Source organism: Emys orbicularis, chromosome 12, assembly GCF_028017835.1.
Source record: "Emys orbicularis isolate rEmyOrb1 chromosome 12, rEmyOrb1.hap1, whole genome shotgun sequence".
NCBI lineage: Eukaryota > Metazoa > Chordata > Testudines > Emydidae > Emys > Emys orbicularis.
In genome coordinates this window covers 24118880-24142434 of record NC_088694.1, presented here as the reverse complement: position 1 = coordinate 24142434, position 23555 = coordinate 24118880, and the positions used below count along the sequence as shown (strand labels likewise).

Here is a 23555-nt window from a genome sequence, read left to right as displayed (position 1 = left end):
GAGGATTTCTTGTACATCTGTGGAGCATGAACATGCTAAGGATGATGTCCATCCAAATACCAAGCCATGAGGTGGTGAGAGGGAAACAGATCGAGGTACTTAATCTAGCTGTTCCACTGGGTCAGGAGCTCGAGGAACATTAGAAGGATGATTGGTGGTCGGGATGACATGCATAGGAGGTTAGGAAACTAGAACTGTCTGAGCCAAAATGGAGAGATCAGTATGGCTTGTGCTCTGTCCTGCCAGATTTTGAGTAGAACTTGTGGCAGGAGTGGTGACAGAAGGAAGGCATAGATGAACTGATCCAAGCAAGGAAGAGGCAGAGCATTGCTCTGGGAGTAGTGAACTAGGGCTCCTCTGGAGCAATACATGGCACATTTCCTGTCTGCTTGTGGGGGAAACAGATCCCTGGTTGGCGTCCCACATAGAGTGAAAATATTGTGCAGTACCGAATCATGGAGTTCACGCTCATGGTCGACTGCAAAATGTCTGCTGAGGGAATCTGCAAGACATTTTGTTTCCCAGGATGGTAAGCTGCCGATAGGGTGCTTTGATTACACCAGTTCCATACACCAGTTTCAGAGGCTGACTGCTTCTGCACCCAGGGAGACAGATCTCACCCCCCCCCCCCCCCCCGTGCTTGTCCAGGCACCTTGTGCTGTGTGGCTCTTCACATGGGCTCCCAGCCTAATAGGGAAGCATCCGTAATAATGGCCCTATCCAGAGAGGAAGGGAGAAAGGGCATGGTCACGCATACCTGATGAGGATTTGTCCACCACAGCAGGGAACTGTCTGGAACTGTCACCGTGAGGTTCATAGAATAACAGCTTAGGGAGTATACCAACTGCAGCCAAATTTGAAGACAATGAAGGTGGAATCTTGTGAATGGCGTGACGAAGGTGCACAAGGCCATATGACTAGGAGCAACAGACATGTCTTGACCGGTACATAAGGGTTGCTTTGTGACATGAGTTATGATATTGTGCTTGGTCTGGAACCTGTCCTTGGGCTGATATGCTCTTGCAGTGTTAGAATTTAAAGTTTCCCCGATGAAGTCCAGAGATTGTGAGGAGGTGATTCCCAGTAAAGAGAGGAGGTGTAGCATCATGGAAGTTGGCATGAAGGCTTCCTGGCAGCACTTGGCAACAAGGAGCCAATCATTTAAATAGGGAAAGACAATGAACCACAACATCTGATGTGGGCCGCTACTACCGAGAATATCTTGATAAAGACTCTGGGGGTGATTGCTATTCTGAAGAGGAGTACTCTGTACTGAAAATGGTTGGTGCCAACCATGAATCTGAGAAAGCGTATGTGGGTGGGATGAATGTCAATGTGAAAGTAGGCGTCCTTCATGTCAAGAGCCGTGAACCACATGCCCTTTTCTAAAGATGAAATTATGGCTGCCAACGTGACCATGCAAAGTCTGAGTTTGTGAGTGAAGTGGCTGAGATGGTGGAGGTTGAGGATTGGCCTCCAACCATCCTTCTTTTTGGATATCAGGAAGTAGGCCGAATAAAATCCTCTCCCTTGGTATTGAGGAGGGACGTGTTCTATTGCTCCTCACTGCAGTAAGAAGTTCACCTCTTGTTTAAGAATACTCTTCTGAGAGTGGTCCCCGAAGAGGGATAGTGAGGGGAGTTTTGGGGGAGATAGGGATGAAAACTCTATCATATAACCAGAGTGGTTGACGTTCAGCACCCATTTGTCCTTTGTTATTGCACCCCAGGTGTTGAAAGAGAGTGCTAGATGACCCCCAAATGGTGTGGGGGAGTCGGGAGGTGTTGGGTTTAGTGGTTTGTGGCTCCCATCAACCTGCTTGTTGCAGAAGGTGTAGGGAAGCAGGGCTTTTGAATCCTCTGTCTCTTGTGTGGTGGTTCTAAGGGCCTCTGATGGAAAAACTGTTGAGCCATACATTTGACTTTGGGCTGATGTGTGTATACCCAGTGAGTGGAGGGTAGCCCTGGAATCCTTCAGAGTATGAAAGGACTTGTCTGTCTTTTGCTTGAAGAGGTGTGATTCATTGAAGAGGAGGTCCTTAATGGTATTCTGGACATCTCCAGGGAACCCTGAAACATGGAACCATGACTCCCTGTACACGACAATGGCAATAGCCATAGCTCTAGAGGAGATATCAGCAGCATCGACTGCAGATTGGAGGGCGGTCCTGGTTATCAGTTTGCCTTCATCTATCAGAGTTTGAAAACAAGCTCTGTCCTGTTGTGGAAGGCTGTCAGCAAACTCTGCAAACTGGGCGTAATTCAGGAAATCATACTTAGCTAGTAGCACCTGGTAATTGGCTCTTCTGAACTGGAGGATGGATGATGAGAAGACCTTTTTTCCCAGAAGATCTAGGCATTTTCCATCTTTATCAGCAGAAGCAGAGTGGGGATGTTGCGTCTAGTCCTTTCAGAAGAGGCATGGACCACCAGTGAATTGGCAGCAAGGTAAGAAAACAAAAATTCTGCACCCTTGGCCAGCATGTCATAAAACTTCTCTTTCCCTTTGGCGGTAGGAGCGCAGGTGGCAGGGATGTGCCAAACTGTCCTAGCTGGCTCCAGTATGACTTCATTAACAGGGAGAGCTATTCTGTTGGGTCCAGAACGTGCAGGATGTCTAGGAGTTTGCTTGGAGTCTTGGATTTCCTTGAGAGGAATCTGAAGCTCTCTAGTAACTCTGCAGAGAAGGTCCTGTAACTGCCTGAAGTTATTGGGGTGGGGGAGGGGATGTAGAAGTCACCGCTTCATCTGGGGATGATGATGGCAGTCTTGCTGGTTCTGGCAGAACTGCCAGATTGGGAGTATAGTGTACCTCCTCCTCTGTCAGATCAGGGGGCTGATCTGAGCATCCCCTAAGAGAGGAGGCAGATTAGATCAACTCTGTAGGGGGGTATTGGTCTCAATGCCCCCAATATGGCCAGTAAGAGGGGGTCAATAGGTGATCACAGGGGGCCCCGTGGCATGGGGGACGCGTGGCTACAAATTAGATGAGGCAGAGGTTGGTCTCAAACCTATGTGGGTCTTTTGGGTGATGAAGGATATGTAGAGTAAGGGAAGAGCGGTTCATTAGATGCCTCAGACTCTCCCGATGAGAAGGCTGATTCCAGTTCCAGCAGCAGTGCCATCAGTGCCATTGGAGGGGAGATGTATATGGCATGGGTGATAAGTGACTTCCAGCAGTCAGTTCTCTCGGAGGTGATATTATCTACCTGGAAACGGAGGGCCTCCATGAAGGAGGAGATTCCAGATCCGGGAGAGTGAAAATGTCCTTTGGGAGCAGCAACAGGTTCAGATCTCCCTAGAGTGAGATGGGTTCCACTTGTCCGGTCCTTTGAAGTTGCCGAGGAGGGTGGAATCAGAAGCTGGCAGTGATCGGACTTCATCCGTTCTGATGGATTTCCGGTGTTTGGGAGGAGCCAGAGATGATGGTATCAATGGAACATAGTCCAGTACCGATGGAGCCCAATGCTTATAGGCTTTCTTGTCATGCCTCTGGGACTTAGGACATACTAAGTTCTCATGGGCCGAGCTGGTGGGCTTGCTTACAGCCAAGTCCAGTTTCTTTGAAGAGGACTTAAAGGAAGACTTAGTCTCATGCTTATGAGAGTGCTTCCTAACTTCCTGAAAAGACCCAGCTGTGGGGGTCCATGGAGGGGGATTCTCCCACACCAGAATCTGACTTCACAGCAGGAGATGCACTCCTTACTGAATCAGGCCAATGTACAGTGGGGGTTTCTCTGGCCTATGTCCGATTGGGGTCTCATGGCCTTCTCCATGAGGTGTTTGCAGAGACAAAGTTATTGTCCTTCTCAGGTATGGTTGAGGAAAGATCAGTAGATATTGCACCTCGCCACGATGTGAGCTTCCCCAAGGCAGTACAGGCAGCATTTCTGGTCATCGCTGACTGAGAGGATCATGGGCAGGAAGCACAGAGTTTGATGCCTGGAGTAGTGGGCATAGCTTGGTGCCCGGACAGGGTACGGGGTGGGGAGGTCCCCTTGGGAGACTAATCTAATGCTAAATAGTAAAAACTATTAAAAACTATTAAAATTGTTAAACTATTTACAAACTAGATGATTCTTATTTTGTAGAGTGAAGCCGAAGCTGCAGACACTAAAGGGTCTGACTCAGACCATGTGGAAGTGAGAAGGAACTGTAGAGGCAGGCAGTCCGCCCTGCACTTTATTCTCTCAGTTGAAGGCATGAGGTTAGCCAGGGCATGTGCGTCCACTGCTTTCAAATTCTCCAACTCCAGGTATATGGTGTGCATGTGTAACCGACAGTAGAATACCGTAGGGACTGAAGCTCTTCCTTCAACAATAAACACACAGCATGGAAGGATAGAGAAGTGGCTGCTGCTACATGAGTGCAGAAGAGTGAGCAAATGAAATGGACCATGAGAAAGACTTGTTCAAGTGCATGGACTGTTTTATAAGCAAGCAGGGCTGTCCTCAACACTGGGGAAACTGATCAGACTAGATGTGGGAAACAGTTTAGAAGAGACTGTCATGGCTTATGAAAAGGAAAAGACATCCAAAAAGATAGGTCTGGACAGAAAAGGCACAGGTTTAGGCTGAGAGCCTGGAAGAGTTCTTAGTAGGCATGCCGCATGACTTATTACACACGGAACACTAAGCTTTCTCTTTTCAAAAAGTTACCCTTGCTACCACAACATCAGAGAATTTCCTTCAAAACAAACCTGACTTAAAAAAAAGAAAAATACTGTAGGGAAAAAAATAAAAAGAAGAATATTGTTTAACTAACCTCCCTCTTTTCTGATCAGCTCGGCTAACTATGGAGTTAGCATGAGTAAGGGTTTGTATACACTGGCAAGTTTTGTCGATGAAACTAATGTCCTCATGAAAAAAATTGACAAAAGCAAAGTCGCCAAAGTGAGTCTACATTTGCTCCCTCTGTCAACAGCTCATGTCCACATTCAGGGCACCATTGTCGACAGCATGAGCAATGCACCATGGGTATGTATCCCACAGTGTCTGGTGACACCATCTGTCGCTAGGTGTTGTGGGAAGGCGGAAACTGAGTGCAGTGCATCCTGGGATGTGCAAAATGTCCCGTCATGCACCGCTTTGTGTCCCAGCCCTCCAATGGTTTCTGGCTGCCTTTCGCACCATTCTGGCTTTCCTTTCGTGCTGTTTTTCCAACGGTCAGTCTTTGTAGTTTGCGCCAGCATCTGCAGTGAGAGAGGATGGATCCCGCACTTCTCTCCTATGCGCTGTTAACTGTCATGAGAACATTGCGCATGGCAGCAGAGTTACTCACAAAATTACTGACAGAGGATGAATTGCAGGCACCCGAGTGTGATATGGACAGCTGCAACTTATCAGTGCTTTTGGCATTCACAGAGCAGTTGCATACGGTAGACCATCGCTTTTGGGCTAGGGAAACAAGCACTGATTGGTGGGATCGCATTGTCATGCAGGTGTGGGATGAAGACCAGTGGGTACAGAACTTTAGGATGTGTAAAGCAACCTTCCTGGAGCTATGTGCTGAGCTGACCCCTAACCTGCGGCGCAAGGACACCAGAATGAGAGCTGCCCTTTTGGTAGGGAAGCATGTTGTAATCGCTGTGTGGAAGCTGGTGAATCCAGACTGCTACCGGTCAGTTGCAAATCAATTTGGAGTGGAGAAGTCTACTGTTGGGGCTGTATTACTTCAAGTGTGCAGGGCAATAAATCGCATCCTGCTGCAGAGGACCGTGACTCTAGGAAACGTGCATGAAATAGTGGATGGCTTTGCAGAAATGGGTTTCCCTAACTGTGGTGGGGTGATTGATGGCACACACATTCCAATTTTAGCGCCAGACCACCTTGCCTCAGAATACATCAATAGGAAGGGATACTTCTCCATGGTGTTGCAGGCACTTGTGGATCACCGGGGGCATTTCATGGACATCAGTGCAGGCTGGTCTGGAAAGGTGCATGACGCATGCATCTTCAGGAACAGTGGCCTGTACAGAAAGCTGCAGGCAGGGACTTTCTTGCCAGACCACAAGATCACAGTGGGGGATGTGGAAATGCCCATAGTAGTCCTGGGAGACCTGGATTACAGCCCTGGCTCATGAAACCTTACATAGGCACCTGGACAGCAGCAAGGAGTGTTTTAACAACAGGCTGAGCAGCTGCCACATGGTAGTCGAATGTGCCTTTGGCCGTTTGAAAGCTCGCTGGAGGTGTCTCAATGGCAGGCTAGACCTTACCGAGGATAATATTCGCATGGTCATAGCCATGTGCTGCACTTTGCATAATCTGTGTGAATCTAAGGGTGAAATGTTTGCTCAGGTGTGGAGAACTGAGGCAGAGTGCTTGGCTGCACAGTTTGAACAGCCAGATGCTAGGGCTGTCAGAGGAGCCCAGAGGGCTGCTATTAACATCAGAGAGGCTTTGAGGAACCACTTTGATAATGAGGGGCACTAGCACATGTCTGCTTTGGAGTTGCTTCCCTGGTGCAACCATGTACAATTTTGGGGCCCAAGATCCATGCAACAAAATGCTTTAGAAGCCTGTTCCCGAGAGTGAATTGATTGCTATACGCTTTTGTAGAACACAGAATAAAAACGCTGTACTATTAAATACCTTAGCCTTTATTTATTGTTAAAAAGGGTAAAACTTCACAACTGTGTGTAGCTCCAGCTACCATTGTGCAAGCTGTGAGAGGGGGTGGAGTGATGGGGAAACTCAGGAGTGCTGTGAAGTGAAAAGGAATGTGTGGGCATAGAGGGGGCTGGGTTGGCAAAGAATTGTGCATGTGTATGTGCTGCAGTGGACGTCGACCACAGATCTGCTCAGTCTGCAGCTGTATCAAAGACTTGAGCATCTCTGTCACTTGCCTAGCAGCTTCCAAGCACTCTTTGGGTTCCCTGATCAGTCTCTCATTGCGCTGCAACACCTCCCTGAACAAGTCTTCTTTGCTGCATCTCGGCTTCTTCATTATCTGCCGAAGCCAGTCAGCAGGGGTGCGTGGTGTGTTCCTCAAGGTGTCGGCTGCTGTGGACAATGCACAGAAGAGGGATTGTTACATTCCAGAAAACTATTGAAACATTTCAGTAACAAGGGCCTTTTGCAACTAGCAGCAATCACTTTCTCACTGACTCTAGGCAGGCACATAGCTCCGCGAGCACCCCAATCATGGTGAGTGTCGGGAGTGGGGGGGAAGGTGGTTGTGTGTATGGACAAAATGGTCATGGCTTGCAGGGCAGATTTGCAGGGAACTCATTCTAAAATCATCACACACTTTTCCAGAGGCGGCCAACCTGCTGGCTGACACCTCACTGCTGCAGGTAAGCAGGGAAACCAGGGCACAACTACTGCATGCTTGCGGCTTTCACTCTGGTCTATATGCAGCTCAGCTATGTGCCACTTGGGTTCCAGCTCCAGTGATTGCTAAATGGCATGGTACCGTTTCCTACAATGGGGGAACTAACAAGGCTGCAATCCCTTGGAAGCTGTGGCGGAGGATAAATAAGTACCTCTTGGAAACTTTCCAGAGCCTCTCTCTGGAGGATTCCCTGCAGGTCTCGATGTCCATTGACACCCTGCTTGGCCATACAGATTAGCTACACAGGGCAATGTCCAGCTCACATAAAACATTACCTGCCTCCCACTTTTTGATTCCATGCCATAGCAACTTACCCAGTGTCTCATCTGCTTCCTGCTCCCCGTAGAACACTTCTGGAGTGGAGAAATGTTCCTGGCTGCCTGCCCCACTGGGTGACCCTGCTGGGAGCTCCACTTCTTCATCCAGAATTTCAGCCTCCGGGCTACCCCCTCTTTCTGCTGTCTCCGAAGTATCCACAGGGCTATCGGCGATGGAGGTGGGGTCACCACCAAAGATAGCATTCAGCTCCTTATAGAAGTGGCAGGTCTTAGTTGCACCACTGGAGCGATGGTTTGCCTCCTGCGCCTTATGGTACACCTGCCTCAGCTCCTTTATCTTCACTCTGCACTGCTGCATGTCCCGATAATAGCCCTTTTTGCACAAGCCTTGAGAAATTTGCCCATATGTGTCCCGATTCCTACGGGTCAATTGCAGCTGCGACTGAACAGACTCCTCTCCCCATATACTGATCAGATCCAAAAGCTCAGCGGTGGTCCAAGCGGGAGCATGTTTGGTGTGATAGCCAGCCATGCTCACCTGGGAAGCCAGCAAGCAGGAAATGGAATTTAAAATTCCCGGGGTTTGCAAGGGGGAGGGGTGGGTTGGCTGCAGGGCAGTGGAGTTCAAACAGCTGACCAGGGCAGCAGGGGAATTGTGGGACACTTTCTGGGGGCCAATAAAATCAAAAAAATAAGATGTGATGTCTACACTGGCTGTTTGTCGACAATAAAGGGAGGGGAAAAGACAAAAGTCTCTTGCAGGGGTGGAAGTTTTTTGTCGCCAAAACTGGGCATTTTTTTCGACAAAAGTCCCATTGCAGCATGTACGCTATCGCTGTTTTGTCACCAAAAGGCAGTTTTTGGAGACAAAACTTGCCAGTGTAGACAAGCCCTTCGTCTGTTAAGTAGAGCTATATCTTTATTTGCTGCAAGTAATGGATAGACCGTAAACTGAGTATGACACTTCCAAAAGTACATAAGACCCACTTTCAAAAGAGACATAGGCTCCCAAATCACTTGAACATTTTACCCTTAACCAAATAACCTTAGGTGCTGTTTGTTATGCTACTGGCCAACAAGTGACTAAGACCTCTGAGGATTTGGAAGAGAGTTTCCAAAGTTATCCTATGGATTAATATCCTGAAGTTTAAAGCTCTAATGGAGGTGCACCTGCTTAGCACCTCTGAAAATTTGGCCATGCAATTTACTCTGAAGGTATCTATAGTTAGTTATAAATGAAGATGATAACAGTAAGATCCTGTGTAGACTAGTTCCTCTGGCTACCTTGAAACAGACTGTCAACAACCATGTTAGACCAAGGACCTATTTGTTTATCAATAAGAGAGCACACACAAGCATTGTTTTAGTAGGCTTGAATTTACTGGTTGTGTTAGAGAAGACTGGTTTGCAAATATAAACATATAATCCTCAACAATGTATCCGAGTATGAGGACTTCAGCAAGGCACGTAAAATGTTGATCTTTCCTTCCATGAAGTAGAAACCAAATAAAACAATATATTAAAACCAGAAAGAGATTTCACAGAGGTCATTTCTGGAACTAGAACTATTCATTAAAAAAAAAAAACCACATACACACACCCTCTCCTTGAGGTAAAAATGTAGTGTCTTTTCTGTCCACAGTTATTGAAGAACGTAAATACCAGAGGCCTAATGCCTCATAAATGAGGACTCAATGGTACAATTTCACCTAAACAAAAGGTTTAAAAGGGACAGAGAGAGTAACCAGTTGCCAGGAGCTAACAACTTTCAGCCAAATGATAAATGTAGAGAAAGCAGAAGCACACTGTAGGTGTGGCAGTGTCTGGAGGGGGAGGCAAGGGAGAAAGACAGGCCTCTGTCAAAAGGATGATCAGGGATGCATATGGAATCAGTGGGTGGATGAGATAAATACACAGTGAGGCGGTATGATTAGTGTTACTAAACTGAGCAAGAATAATGAAAAAAGCAATAAGAGAATCAATGATTCTTGAGATTCCAGCCAAATCTACAATGGAGGCTTTTCTTCTCTTCTCTTTGCTCTCACCCCTTCCATCAAAACAGAAACATTTAATTTCTGCTAGCAGCGGATCTTTACGCCCAAGGATCGAAAAGGTTAGTGTGTTCACTTGGACAGATGAATCACAGGTAATAGTGATATTATTAAAGGGTCCTATGGGGATGAGTGCAAGCGATGCTGTAGTTAAGATGGTGACAGCATTTCCCCATTATAATTCCTTGCTTATGTGGAGGGATTAATAGGTTAGTTGTAAATTATAAGAAGGAGGCCACACTGCCACAAGGCCAAATTTACAAAGAGGTATTAATTGGTGTGAATATGCAGGTAAATACAAGGAGGTGAATTTTCAAGTGTCCAAGCTTGCTTGTGCTCCATCTCTCTCAAGGATTTTTATCTGTGCCTTTGATATCATGGATCCAAAATAGCACAGCCCAGATCAGGGCTCTTATGTAGAAACTTATACTAACCTTTTCCATATTCCTCTTTGTATATTATAAAGAGTGTCAAGCTTTTGAGTGGTGTGGATGTGAGAACCACTTGTACTTGTAAATGAATGAGAAAACATTATACACTTATCATACTAAAATAAACACATCATATACAAATAGCAACTAATTAACCTTCACTACAACCCATGAGGTAAGTAAATAATATCCTTATTTTGTAAATGAGAACTGAAGAAGAGCAGCTGCATTCAAGGTAGTGGCAGAAGCTGGGAGTATATAACCAAAGTAAAAGGTAAGATATGCGTTTTTTATTTCCCCAGCCCCTCTCTCTGTATTATTGGATAAAATGGTGCACACTTTTCAGGGAGGCTAGCGGGACAGGTTTTTTTTAAAAAGTGGAACAATCCACCAAAACTCACCTGCTCAAGCGCTAATTAGGACTGTCTAACAGCCAGCCTATTTGGGATGTCTCATACTTGGCTTTCTGCTCTTTGTTTGTTCACCTGTAAGGGACAGATTTTGATATCCTTATACATACTGCATGGAATTCACCCCTGTAGAGAGGGCAGCACAATCCTATGCACTGTTTAAGTCCAATGAAACCTTCAAAATAGCTCTTAAGTGGGACTTAACACAGGCCTTGTGTTGGCCCACTGGCACAGAGTTGAATTTCAGCCACTCAGCAATGCCTTATTCTTTGAGCGTTCCCATCAATTTCCCCTAAGTTAGTGCTCAACATGAGCAAGGCATCAGAATCCAGCACATATTTGCTAATTCAAAAAATTCAGTAATTCATCGTGGCTCTCCCAGTTGTTACTGTCAATTGATGAGACTCTGCATTCTGCCTCCACCGCACACAACCTAGCACCTACATGGAATTTTCTGAAAAAATACATTTTGTATGTTTAAATATAAAGCTATGACAGTATCGAGCCGGGAATTACACTATTGAGTAGCACTCACATTTGAATATATGAGACTCAATGCATGTGCCCATAAAAATGTCCATACATACCTTAAGTCTGTAAAAGTCCATATTTGTGCATGCAGCAAAATGCTGCATTGCACTAATGTGGGCTTTTGTTAGTATACTCATTGATTAGTGTAACTGGACATTTAGGTCTAACCCTAAAATCACAGCTTTTGTGGTACACTAACCATCATATTAGGCTCAATGGAGCCTTTGACTTAACAGTTCTCTTTTTTCCTTTTTCAGGATCTGATACCCTACATGCAGGAACTGTGGTTTCAGACCTGAAGGATTGATGCCTTAATGAAGATTAGTGCTTTTTAAGCACTTGCTTTTACTCTCATTGCAATTACTGTCAAAACGCCCGTTGACTGGCTTAGCAGAGGACACTGTAAAATATTCAGCAAAGGCCAGAGGCTGGTACAACAGTGAAACAAGGCTAACTTTCAATCTGACCATTCAAATGTCTTACAGGTTACATGTGAGAGTAGAGACACAATGAACCAATAAAAAGTCGTCTTCATCATAACCCACTGAAAGAGGAGTATCAGAAGGCAGGATGTAGTCCACACTAGAGCATGGACAACATGACAGGGACACATATAGTCCACAGTACAAACTGCTTTAGGGAGTCTATCTACCCACACTGTATTACTTGGGCAGAATGGGGTTCATGATCGTGTGAAAGATTTCCAGGCCTTTCAAGTCATCCTTTCAGACACTACTGAACTGAAAACATTTAATTCACTTGTGTTGTGGTATTACATAATGGCCCTCTCCACACCTGGCTCTCTTGTAACCATCTTAAACATTCTACTGCCATTATGGGGTTTTTTAGACAGTGTCCCTGAGGGAAACGGAGAACCTTAATGCATTAATACTAATCTGTTTCTGACTGTGGGCTAGTTGAGAAACTATTTAAGGAAACAGAGGCATAATGTATTAATAGCAGCTTTGGGTTTGTCATGCCTTTGGAAGCTCTATTTCAGGACATTGACAATAATAATATATTCATGATAACCTTTTAAAGCAATTCACGGTAGAGGAGAAATGGTAATTCATGAACATCCACTGAAGAATCTTCATCTATAGTGAAAAGGCCAAGGAATATTGATAACCCCATGTATTGATGGCACAATATGTAAATTATGAACATGTGACATCACTATGACCTCTATTCACAGATTATCTTCCTGCTGCTCTTCATCTGCAGCTGTTCTGCCTTTGGCTCGAATTACATCTCCGATGCCAAAACCAGGAGGCTGTTGAGTGGCATTAGATTGCTCCTCTCTCTTACAAATCCTTTCTTCCTATCCTACCATTGAAAGGCCAGCAATCTGGTTTTCTCCAGGTAGCTGTCATCCACTTCCTCCTGCATACTCTTCCCTGGTTCTGCTTGCACGTTCCTCTCTGGCTTTGATACCTGACTGTCACGCCTTTTTCCTTACTCATCCTGCTAACTTTCCTTTTAGGAGATTTCAGCTTCCATGGTGATAACCAGTCATACCCTGCTGCCTCTCAGCTTCCTTCTCTGTTCTTCTGTGGAGTGACTCCCATACTTGGGGCCAAGTGGTGGCCTTTAGCCAGTGGTGCAAGGAATGCCTGCCACAGAGTCACAGCACTGGCCGGAGGCGGGATTCTGTCCTGGAGCTGGAAGCTAGGTTCCTCAACACAATTCTACCAATTCATCCCAGTCCTGACCTTCAACATTGTTCAGCTGTTCCAGCTTGGGGCCTTTCTTGATTAGAGACCAACAATCACACCAAGCAGTGTAGAAGTGCCAGGGGGCAGACCGATGTCCACTAGGAAGTGGGCTGAGGTCATTAATTTATTTCATTTCTGGCCTGATCCACATTTGAACTGAGTTCTCTAACAAATAAAGGTTAGTGCATTATCTCACTGAGTCAGGAACCCTCCACAATACACATTTTAAATCCATTTAGTTATATCAAGCTACAAAATTTGAGGAAAATAAGGATGCTCACCAGCCAGATGGACATCTGAATATTAGGAGGCTTGATTTGTTTTCCCAGTGGGGAATATTTTTCATAAAGAGTGACGTAAGTGTTGCTGTTATTAACATTTAATTATGGTGCTACGGGAACCTATACTTAAAATAACTTTTGGAAGGGAGAGACATGTTAAGGAAAAACATTTTCGTGTATCTAACCTAAGCAATGGAATGAAGCTTTTTGAAATAAATAGCACAGAATGGAATAAACCTGTCAAAAGAATAACATTCAAGTGCATCAAAAGACAAAATGCAATAACAAACAGACTTGATGTGGGATTAGATTTGTTTAAAGAATACATTATCTGTCTACCAAACCAGAATATATTTAAGAAAACAATGGGACTCTCTTAAATGAAGTTGAAGGAACAAGACCTATTAGAGGAACAGTTTTCTCATGAAACAAGATTATGTGGGTAGTAGGATTTATTTCCCCTGACTTCCTATTGCCATTTTTACTGGCATTATTTTTGTAACATAAATATTTTTCTTCCACAATATTCCATTGGTCACTTTTAAGACTTGGGTTCATTTCTGAGCTCTCATGATTGATATACACTCAACTCTCCCAGGCAGCTACTTCTGTTGAATGACAAAATTCCTTTTGCTCGATGATGCACTAGAAAAGGACTGAAGAGCCTCACTCTGCATTTCATGCTTCTGAGCCTGCGAGGCATTCAGGTACCAAGCCTGGTATCCTGTCTGCTCAATCTTCTCAGAGCTGCCATCTTGCAAAGTCAATATTCATTTGGGAAGGGGAATGAAGCCAATTTAAGAATGACCTTACAGCCCTGAAAGTGGAACACATCCCTACAAGGATTTCATTCAACTCAAACAACTCCATGTCACACCCCAGTATATTGAATCCCACGTCTTTTAAGTTAAGTTGAAGGAAACTGGATTTCCCCCCCCCTACATTTAAACTTTCTGGATAAAATTAAATGTTGCTGGGTGCAAAAAAATATTGATAGCACTGGACACAGCACTGGCATGAGAGTACAAGTTTATTAGACACAGCTCTGAAAATGCATTCAGAATCAGGTTGACAAACATATGGCAAGTTCTGAGCTTCTCCTGTGGCTGTCTGTGGTAATTTTTGTGACATGACCACCAGTTTGAGGGTTTGATTCTGCAAAGCTCTATGCTGTGAAACTCCCACTGATTTCAATGGAAGTTTGGCACACTGCTTGTAGGATCTGGTCTTTGTTTTTTTTCTTGCCCACTACTTAGTAATGGAACCCAGGTCTCCAAAGTAAAAAGCGAGTGCATTAACCCAGCACCAGGAAGTGCCATGGTCACTTTGAGTGCACTGCAGGCAGCAATGCAAGAACATCTCCAAGTACACTCAGGGTGACATTCACCAGCTGGAGAGGGCCAACATGAAGTCAATGCGCCACTTACGTCCTACTTGAGTGCTATTTTGAGGACAAGTGTTGCTTTGGCCTTCTGCCTTCTGCCCTTTAGTAGCTAGTCCTGGCCCTCTGCACAGTGGTGAATTTCACCCTCTGTGCAAAAGAGTGGCATGTAAGAGAAAACCCTCCTTTAAATAATAGAGTAACTTCAAAATTGGGTTCCCCATGCACGCAAAATACAAAACAAAAGATCAAGAAACTGCTCAACTCCTTCAAGTTTTTAATGATCTTCCTTGTCCTGAATTGATAATCACCTGTGCTCAAGAGGCTGGGCGGGTTTCGTGTGGTCACCTGTTGCCTAGCTAGTACTGCTAAGAACAAGGAAAACAGTTCCCAGGCAGCATGCACAAGAAAAAAAAAAGGAAAATAAAAATAAAAATGTACCACTTAATGATTAAAATCGCATTTTTTTAATTTGCAAGAACTCACATTTAAAAGAAAAAAGAAATGAATATCAAGAGATTAATATCAAGAAGAGCCATTAACAAGCCCTTTGCCTTGGTTTCAATTAGGTGTTGAAATGTATTTATTGTGTTCTGAGAGTAAAAGAGGTAATCATTTCTTCTCAGGAAGGGGTTGCAGTTTTCTCAATGAAAGTGTCAATATAAATATGCACTAGGTGCTGGGGAGGAGGGAGATCAGTTAATTCCAAAAGAATGGATCAAATTAAAATAAATAAAATAAAATTAATGCCATCAAGGAAACTAAGTGGCAAAGTGAATAAATAAACTCTTTGAATTAAAACGGTGTGGCAGAGAGCTGGTAAATTGGAGTTTAATTTCAAGCTTATTTTTAAATGCTAATAATAATCATCCAAGGTGACTAACACTTTTTATAATTTTCTTTCTCTCTCTCTCTCTCTTTTTTTAAACACACCAATTTAAAAAGAGGAGTAACCTGTTTATGGAGAGACATTTATAGATGGTTGAGGTAAGAGATTTGAGGCCAACACCACTGAAAGCAAATAAATGCATATATAAGGGTAATGGTGTTAATTAGTGAGCTAAAACATATTAGTGAATTATGAAATGGCTACAGGAGATGAGACAAATGCACCAAGCTTTCTGATGGATCATCAATATCATGGCAAAGTCTGACAGTAATGCCCAGTGAGAGTCTAAGCTCCCCTGTCCCACTATTTATGTGATGGGCCAAATCTTGCCCCGGACAGTGCTGTAAGCAGGAGACAGGATGGTGGCAGATGCACTCTAGAAATTCTGCCTTTCACAGTAGAATTCCACCGGTTGTATCTTGGAGAATGTGCTGCTGATTGCACTAACTGGTGAAACTGATCCCAATGCAGTGTGTTAGCATAAAACCTTTGCACCACTTAAGTCCCACTTAAGCCGTTCGGGACGTTACGGGTGCACAGGCCTTGTACTGGACCTCTATTTGGGGTCAATTTCACCCAACAAGGAGCACTGTGCATGCTCAGGAAGAGCATGCCGCAGAACACAGCATGCGAGTGAGATGGTGAGGGGCTGGGACCCCTCCCCCCCAATTCACAAGCTGCCTTTGCCCTTTAGTAGCTAGTGCGCTAGAGAATTCCTTCTTTCCGAGTAAGGAATCCCTGAACAGAGCTTAGCTGAAATGAAAATGAAGGGCCAATCTGAACATCTTTATGCTAAACAAGAGATTTCAATGACATCATAATATGATTAGGCAAAACTAGTCTGCTGTGAAGCATCTTGACTGCCCCTATTTATTTATTTATTTATTAAACTAAAACAGTTTAATAAGGGTTGTCTAATTTTCTGAGAGAATTGAATTTAAAGGCAAATGCCCTCCTCGTCCGGCTGGAACAGTGACAATGGAATGGTTTGTTGAACTTCTCAAGTAATTAAAGTTACTCAGCTTTTTGTCTGGTGCCTCACAGCTATAATGTGCTATAATCTCCCAGTAACACACTACCTGTCAAGTCTTATTGCTTAATTATTCTCCCATTCGAGTTTACTGCCCATGTTAATGACAGTTTAAGAGAATATCTGCCAGACTTAAGCACAGTTAATGGTCTTGATTCTAACCCCACTTTCACCAGTGTAAATCAGGAGTAACTCAACTGAAGCTGATAAGATTACTCTGGGGTAAAACATATGTAAGAAGATCAGGCCGTAGACTGAAAAGGGAGTCTATAAAAGGACATTAAAGAGTCCCACATTTATTCACTCTCACAAGCTCCCAAACAAACTGTGGTCATTCTATGACACAAGTCAAAAGTGGACTTTCTAATTGCCAGTGCTGCTAGACCAGCCAGGAATCTGAAAGCTTTACTCTGTCTGCCTCTTATAAAGACACTGTAGTCACACAATTGCAGACAGCTTTGCTGATGATGCTCAAGATAAGATGGGATACATTGGGTAAAATGGCGCCATTCTAAGAGAATAATTTTTTGACCCTAATCACAATGTAACTATAGTTATGCAAATACACCTGGCTATTGCTCTAGTAGCAGAGATGTGCAATATGTTTAAAGACATGGGGCGTGACTCCCTTCTTACAGATGGCTGTATAGTGGCATGGTTCTATTGACTTGTAAAAAGTTACTACTAGGAGGAGAAACAGCCTCATGACATTTGGGTACCTTATAACAAGAGAGATTCTAAATCACAGACAGGGAATATCTGGCTGTATGCTCAACTCCCCCAGACTGAGCAATCCCCATTTTCGCCTGCTATTTGCAGAGGTGCCATTTGTAGACATGAAAAAATGTTGTATCATTGGGAATACTAATGCTGCTGCAACATAATCCCTGAGTGTCCTAGTCAACATTGTATCTTCGGATATGCCAAAGTAGTATGGCATAAAGTTACCCCATAGATATATTTATTCCAGTGCCCTAGCTCATGATCAGACATTCAAACATGTACAGTTGCATTTCATGCCAAAGAAAAAAAAGGAAAGAAAAAAGCACATATGGAAAATACATGTAACAAAAAAGAAAAAAAAAAGAAAAACACCAACCCTCAAGATATGAAGACACAAGACACTTTCCTGTAAATCAAAAGTAATGCCCACTGAGAGCGAATGAGCATGCGCACACACACGAGTGAGAAAATGAGCACTTGCCCTATACATTACTTTCATAAATTCCTGCTCTTTTCCATTCATGCCAACCAAGAACAGTGCTGAGGACAGTGTTTACCATGAGACAATGACTTTTAGAGTCTTGGGTGGCTCTACCCATCCTTATTATATCTGTCACTAATGTAGATCATCCGAGAGTTCTCATCCTAAAAGGGCACAAACATTCAAGAATGATAGAATACAAGTAAGCTGGTGGCTCTTTTGATAGCCTACTGGGCTAATAAAACACGATCCATTTGGAAAACTATCTCAATCTTCAAATGCTTATTTAAACCTACTGCAAACTATCCAAACCTAACCAGACCATCCTAACCAGAAGATGTTACAAGAACAGGAATGCTTGCTTCCTTGCCAAATGTGTGCTACTCCCTGCTTTTATCTGGACCATAAACACAGTAATGCAGCACTTCCACATCCAGTCCCAGAACTAGGAATTACAGAGATGAAAGAATGTAATTATGGCTTTTGAAAAATGAAGTTATCCAGACTTTTCTAAACCTCAGAAGACACCCCAGTCACATTCTGGGCAAAAAGTATATGTAGTTTCTTGTTCTACCCAAACTTCTTTCACCTGTCCCTATCTCCCTCTCTCATCCAAACCTCCTCCTACCACCAGAAAGCCAAGAGAATGATCTGAAATGGACGTGTAACTCAAGGTTTAGAAAAAGTGATGGGGTAGGGAGGAGAGAGATTTTGAGACACACAGAATGTTTGGAACCCAGAGATAGGAATTAAGATGATGGTTTGATGAGGAACCTCTACAGGGGAAAACAACAAGAAGGGGTAGGGGACATTACACAACAGCAGAACCACAAGCAAAGGAGGGGGAAATGGCTCATCCTCTTTGGGTTTACAATGGTGACACAAGCTGTTTACCACACCAGATGTTGGCAGAGAAACGCCTTCCCCCCCCCCCCCCCAAGTGACTCTGTGGATACGTCTAACAAACAGCTGGGAGGAGTAAATCCCAGCTTGGGTAGACCTACACATGCTAGCTCTGACTGAGTTTGCACGCTAAAAATAGCAGTGTGGTTGCAGCATCACAGGGGCAGCTGGGACTAACCACCTAAATACATACCAAGGACCTTTGCACTCAGGCAGCTAGCCCAAGCCACTGCCTGGGCTACTGCAGCTACACTGGTATTTTAGGAGGCTAACCCGATCAGACCCTACATACAGGAAAGTGGTTTTGGAAACAGGCATGTTGCCTGGACAACCCACACCTGCTTTAAATGAAGCCCACTATTTGAGTGATAATTGTAATTAAGTTGTGTCACCATTGTAGCTTCCACCATATCGGCATAAGCTTGCAACCAGGAGGAAGAGTCTCACATACCTTTTGTCGCCAGTCGGACACAGTTGATTTTGGTCTCCTGAAAATAATAAAATATAGGAGATCATCAGGGTGTTTTGTTATTTGTCCATTTAGAACAAGTTTTAAAAATACAATAATAAAATAAAGTCGGTTTTTCCTTACATGTCACCTCTGAAAATTTTGCACCTTCTTCCTTTTCTATTAAACACTTTGTACTAATCAACTTGTGGACAGTTGCTCCACTAAGTAACTATTAGGAAGTTACAGGGACAACACATTTGCCATTTTTCTTCTGCTGCATGTGTGAGGGAACATAGCGGGTTGATCGACTAATGGGGTTTACCAGTTTAACAACCTAATTTGATAACAGGCAGAGAATCCCTAGTCACACACAAAAATGCATGCAATTATACACCTAATTTTCATGCACAATTGCTACAATTAACCCCATCTGCTGCACTTTGATGTGGCTGCTGGTCCCAAGCCAGGTAAAGTGGGGAGGATGGAGCGCAAGGCTTACTATGTAGCCTTATAAAACACAAATACCCTCTCTCATTTTCATTATAAAAATGGAACCAGGCTACCATTCTGGTAAAAATGGCTGCTCAGCAGAGAGTACTGCCAACTCCACATGTTGCATGAAGGTTCCTAGGGAAAACCACTCTCTGGAAGCCAAGACCCCAAAAAGTTTAATGCCGGGAGCAAAAAACATTTCAAAGTTGGTAAGGGAATGTGAGAACAATGTTTCAAACAGCAAAGATCTTGCAAGTTATGAGGCAGATGGACAACTATGGACTTGAAATCCTGGGCATCAGTGACAGCAGACTGACAGACGAGGATAGGAAGTGCTTCAAACATCTCATTTATTCAAGTCATAGTGATTACACACACTCAAAGGGAGTAATGCTCACTATGACAGATTCGGTGAAAAAAACACCTATGAACCGGAAACCTATCAACCAACCACTATATGCGCCACATTCCAAACCAGAATTGTAACGATGTCAATCATACAGTGATATGCGCTGACAGAGGAACACAGTGATGAGGATAAAGGTAGGTTCTATAACTGCCTACAAAGTATGATTGATAGAATACCAAAACAGGATTTACTCCTTGTGATAGGTGATTTTAATGCTAATGTAGAATGCGATAACCATGGAAGGGAAAGAGCAATGGGGAAGCCCTGGTTAGAGATCATTAACCAAAATGGCAAGAGACTCATTGAATTGTACTTGGTGTCCGATCTAGCTCTTGCAAGCACCCTGTTCTCTCATAAAGACATACATAAAGAAACATGGAATTCACCAGATAGCAAAACAAAAAACAGACTGATCACATCCGCATCAGCGCAAGAGGCAGGTCATCTGTCCAAGAGGCAAAGACTTATTGAGTAGCAGATGTCAGCAGCGACCAGAATCTTTGCATTGCCAAAATAAAATTCAAATGGACACAGATCAACTTTAAACAGAAAGCAGCCAAGAAAATCAACTGCACAGAGCTGAAAATAAAAGAGTACCGTGAGAAATTCAACCTTGAACTAAGGAACAGAGCTGAGGCACTGCCAGAGGCCGAAGAAGGTGTGACACCGACTGGACCTGAAGAAAAATGGGCAGTGCTCAGAGACAATGAGATTCAAGCTGAAGCAGTCATAGTAAACAGAGCAAGAATTGGATAAGCCAAGAGATGTGGTGTCTTATTGAGAAAAGACAAGCATTGAACGGAAAACTCCTGAATGCTAAGACCAATGAAATATTGAAAAATGTAAAGGGAGAGTACAAGAAAGCAGACAAAGCAGTGAAAAGCAAAGAAAGGTAAACAGAGATATGTTGAAGACCCAGCAGCTGAAGCTGCTGCTATGATAGGAAATCACAGAGCTGTTTACCAAGTGACTAAAATCCTGTGTGGAAACTTCAAAACAGGAAATGGGCCAATAAAAAGTAAAGATGGAAAAATGCTTACAACTGAGGTAGAACAGAACAACAGATGGGCAGAGCATTTCAAAGAAGTCCTCAACAGACCCAGCCCTACCTCAGCACCAGAGTTTGATGAAATACGCGAACCTGACCAACTTGATATCAACATCGCTCGAACAGAGATGTCAGAAGTACAGGCTGCAGTCAAGAAGCTGAAAAAAACAAAACGGCAAGAGATGATCAAATCACAGCAGAAATGCTAAAAGCTCTTGACACTACCATCCTAATGAAACTGGCAGAGCTGTTCAATGAAGTCTGGGAAAGAGAGACCCCAACCTAACCCATGAACACCTGGAATAAATGTCAGAATACCCAAAAAGGGTCATCTTACTAATTGCAGCAACTGGAGAGGTGTCACACTATTCTTGGTTGTAGTGAAAGTCATCTGTAGTGTGATACTACATAGAATGAGAGAGGCAGTGGATGCAACGCCTGGGGACAGGCTGGATTCAGGCTCAAGAGATCCTGCGTAGATCAGATATTCACAGTAAAGATCATCATAGAAGAATGTGTAGAATGGCAGGCTTCCCTCATTATCAATGTCATGGATTTTCAAAAGGCATTTGACTGCCTGCATAAGCATATATTGTGGAATACTCCACAATCTCATGGAATTCCAGCTAAGTCTTCATCATCAAGTCTATGTACAGCAATGCAAAGTGAGCTGTAAGAGTGAACAACAAGACATCAAAGTGATTCAATGTGGACACTGGAATTAAACAAGGCTGCATTCTATCTCTACAGTTGTTTGACACTGCCATAGACTGGATAATGAAGAAGTGTATTAGCAACACAAATACTGGCATAGTATGGGTAGTTGGGAAATGCCTAGAAGACCTAGACTTTGCTATGATATCGTGCTGTTGAGCAACACCCGAAAAAACTACAAACAAAACAGACACCTTGGCAAAAACAGCAGGCCAAAAAGGGCCCAAAATCAGTTACGCCAAAACAAACATCCCTGAAACCTATATGTCAAAAATAGCATGATATTAGAAGGTAAAGATATAAAAAAAAGTAGAACTGTTCATTTACCTGGGCAGCCCCATATTAGTCAACAGAGACCTCAAGGATAGGAAAGGCATCCATAGCATTCACTAAACTCAACCATGGAACTCAAAGATATACAGTAACAAAACAAAACTGAGAATTTCTTCAATGCCAATGTAATCTTAGTGCTAGTATGTGGCCGTAAGAACTAGGGAGCTATTTAAACGTTAGATAGAAAACTAGATGCCTTTGAAAATAAGTGCCCATAAAAGATTCTGGGCATTGGACAGAGACTTTATCACCAAAAAAGAGATCTGAGAAAACACCAACCAGCAGCTTGTTTCCACTAGAATCAAAAGGAAGTGCTTGACGTATCTGAGGCATGGGCTCTGGATGCCAACACACAAATTCACTCTCACATGTAGCTGTCAAGTGAAAACCAACAGGAGTGAGGAAATGAGGGAGCCCAAGGAAAACCTTAAGAATCTTTAGAAGGGAGGGTGGAACAGTCAAACTCAACATCACAGAGCAGATGGAAGCAGCAGCTAATGATAGCGCTAACGCATCAACATTGGCTTGAGAAAGATGTAATAATAATAATTGCTACAATTCCTGCAAATTGGGCATTTACATACACACATGGCTACAGAGACACCTAACTAGCTATTTGCACATGCAAATATCTGATGTGTGTGTGAAACAAATGGCATGCTAAATGATCAGCTCTACCAAACAGGTTGACCCACAATCCAAACCATCCCAGGTCATTCAGTACAGAGCTGGGACAACACCCACAACTTTTATCTGATTCCTCTTGGATTCTGATTATTTGCGGGGGGGTGGGGGGGGGAGAGCTGAACTAACCTTAGTTCTGTGTTTGTTTTTTCTAAAAACCAAAACCAAGCCACCTTTTTAGCCCATATCCACTGAATACATACCATCACCAGCATTCCAAATGCCTCACTCTACGCTACAGTCATTACTAGCAGATTATGCTTGTAACACACGACTTCCTTACATATCTTAACATGTTGCTGTGGTCAGTAGAGTGACTTTGTGAGACAGTAATCTGCTGCAGGGTTTTCTTAGCACTTATGTCTTTAAACAATCTTGTACATGTCTCAAGTGTAATGAATATTGCATAAATTACCATATGCAACAATGCTGAATTAATATGTATGCCATGTGTGTTCTGGAAGTGACAGTATGTATCTTGCTCCCTCCTACAGCACACACATTTTCAAAGAGTAACTTTGTTCAAATGGCACTCTCTTATGGAAAAACATGGGACAGACCATCCTTGGCCCTAGCATAGGCGCATGGCCATAGGGTGGGAAGGTGGCAAAGTGACTTCACCTCCTTACATACTTTGCACAAAGACAAGGGACAACCACAGTTCTTGTGCTCTGCAAAGAGCAAGGAAGGTAGTGACTCACCCGTAGCCATAGCACCTCCCCATGAAACAGGCAGTGGGGTGGTGCAGCTTGTTGACCTGTATGGAAAACACTTGTGCTTTCTGAGGAATAACCCCTCCCAAACTCCCATTGTGCCTACACACTGCCCCTACCTCTACCTCCACCCTGCCATGCAAGCTTGTGCCCAAGTTTATCCCTGAGTCATATCTGCTTGGTTCACTGACCCCACAAACAATAGTACAACTGTCAGCCCTGCAGAGCCAATATAGTTGCAGAAGGGAGAACTGTATTCAGTTATGCCTCATG

At 43.7% G+C, this 23555-nt stretch overlaps 1 protein-coding gene across 2 annotated transcripts in view; it reads right to left on the bottom strand.

Moving 5' to 3' along the window:
* PTPRT (protein tyrosine phosphatase receptor type T) overlaps positions 1 to 23555 on the bottom strand; it is a 715579-nt gene that overhangs the window by 115584 nt on the left and 576440 nt on the right. Inside the window, exons 13-14 of one of the 2 annotated variants that reach the window (XM_065414819.1) lie at positions 18890 to 18926; positions 14724 to 14780 (exon numbers count right to left, since the gene is read on the bottom strand). In XM_065414819.1, coding sequence (XP_065270891.1) covers positions 14724 to 14780; positions 18890 to 18926 — 94 coding nt within the window. The remainder of the gene's footprint in view (positions 1 to 14723; positions 14781 to 18889; positions 18927 to 23555) is intronic. The other variant, XM_065414820.1, reaches the window with a different exon arrangement.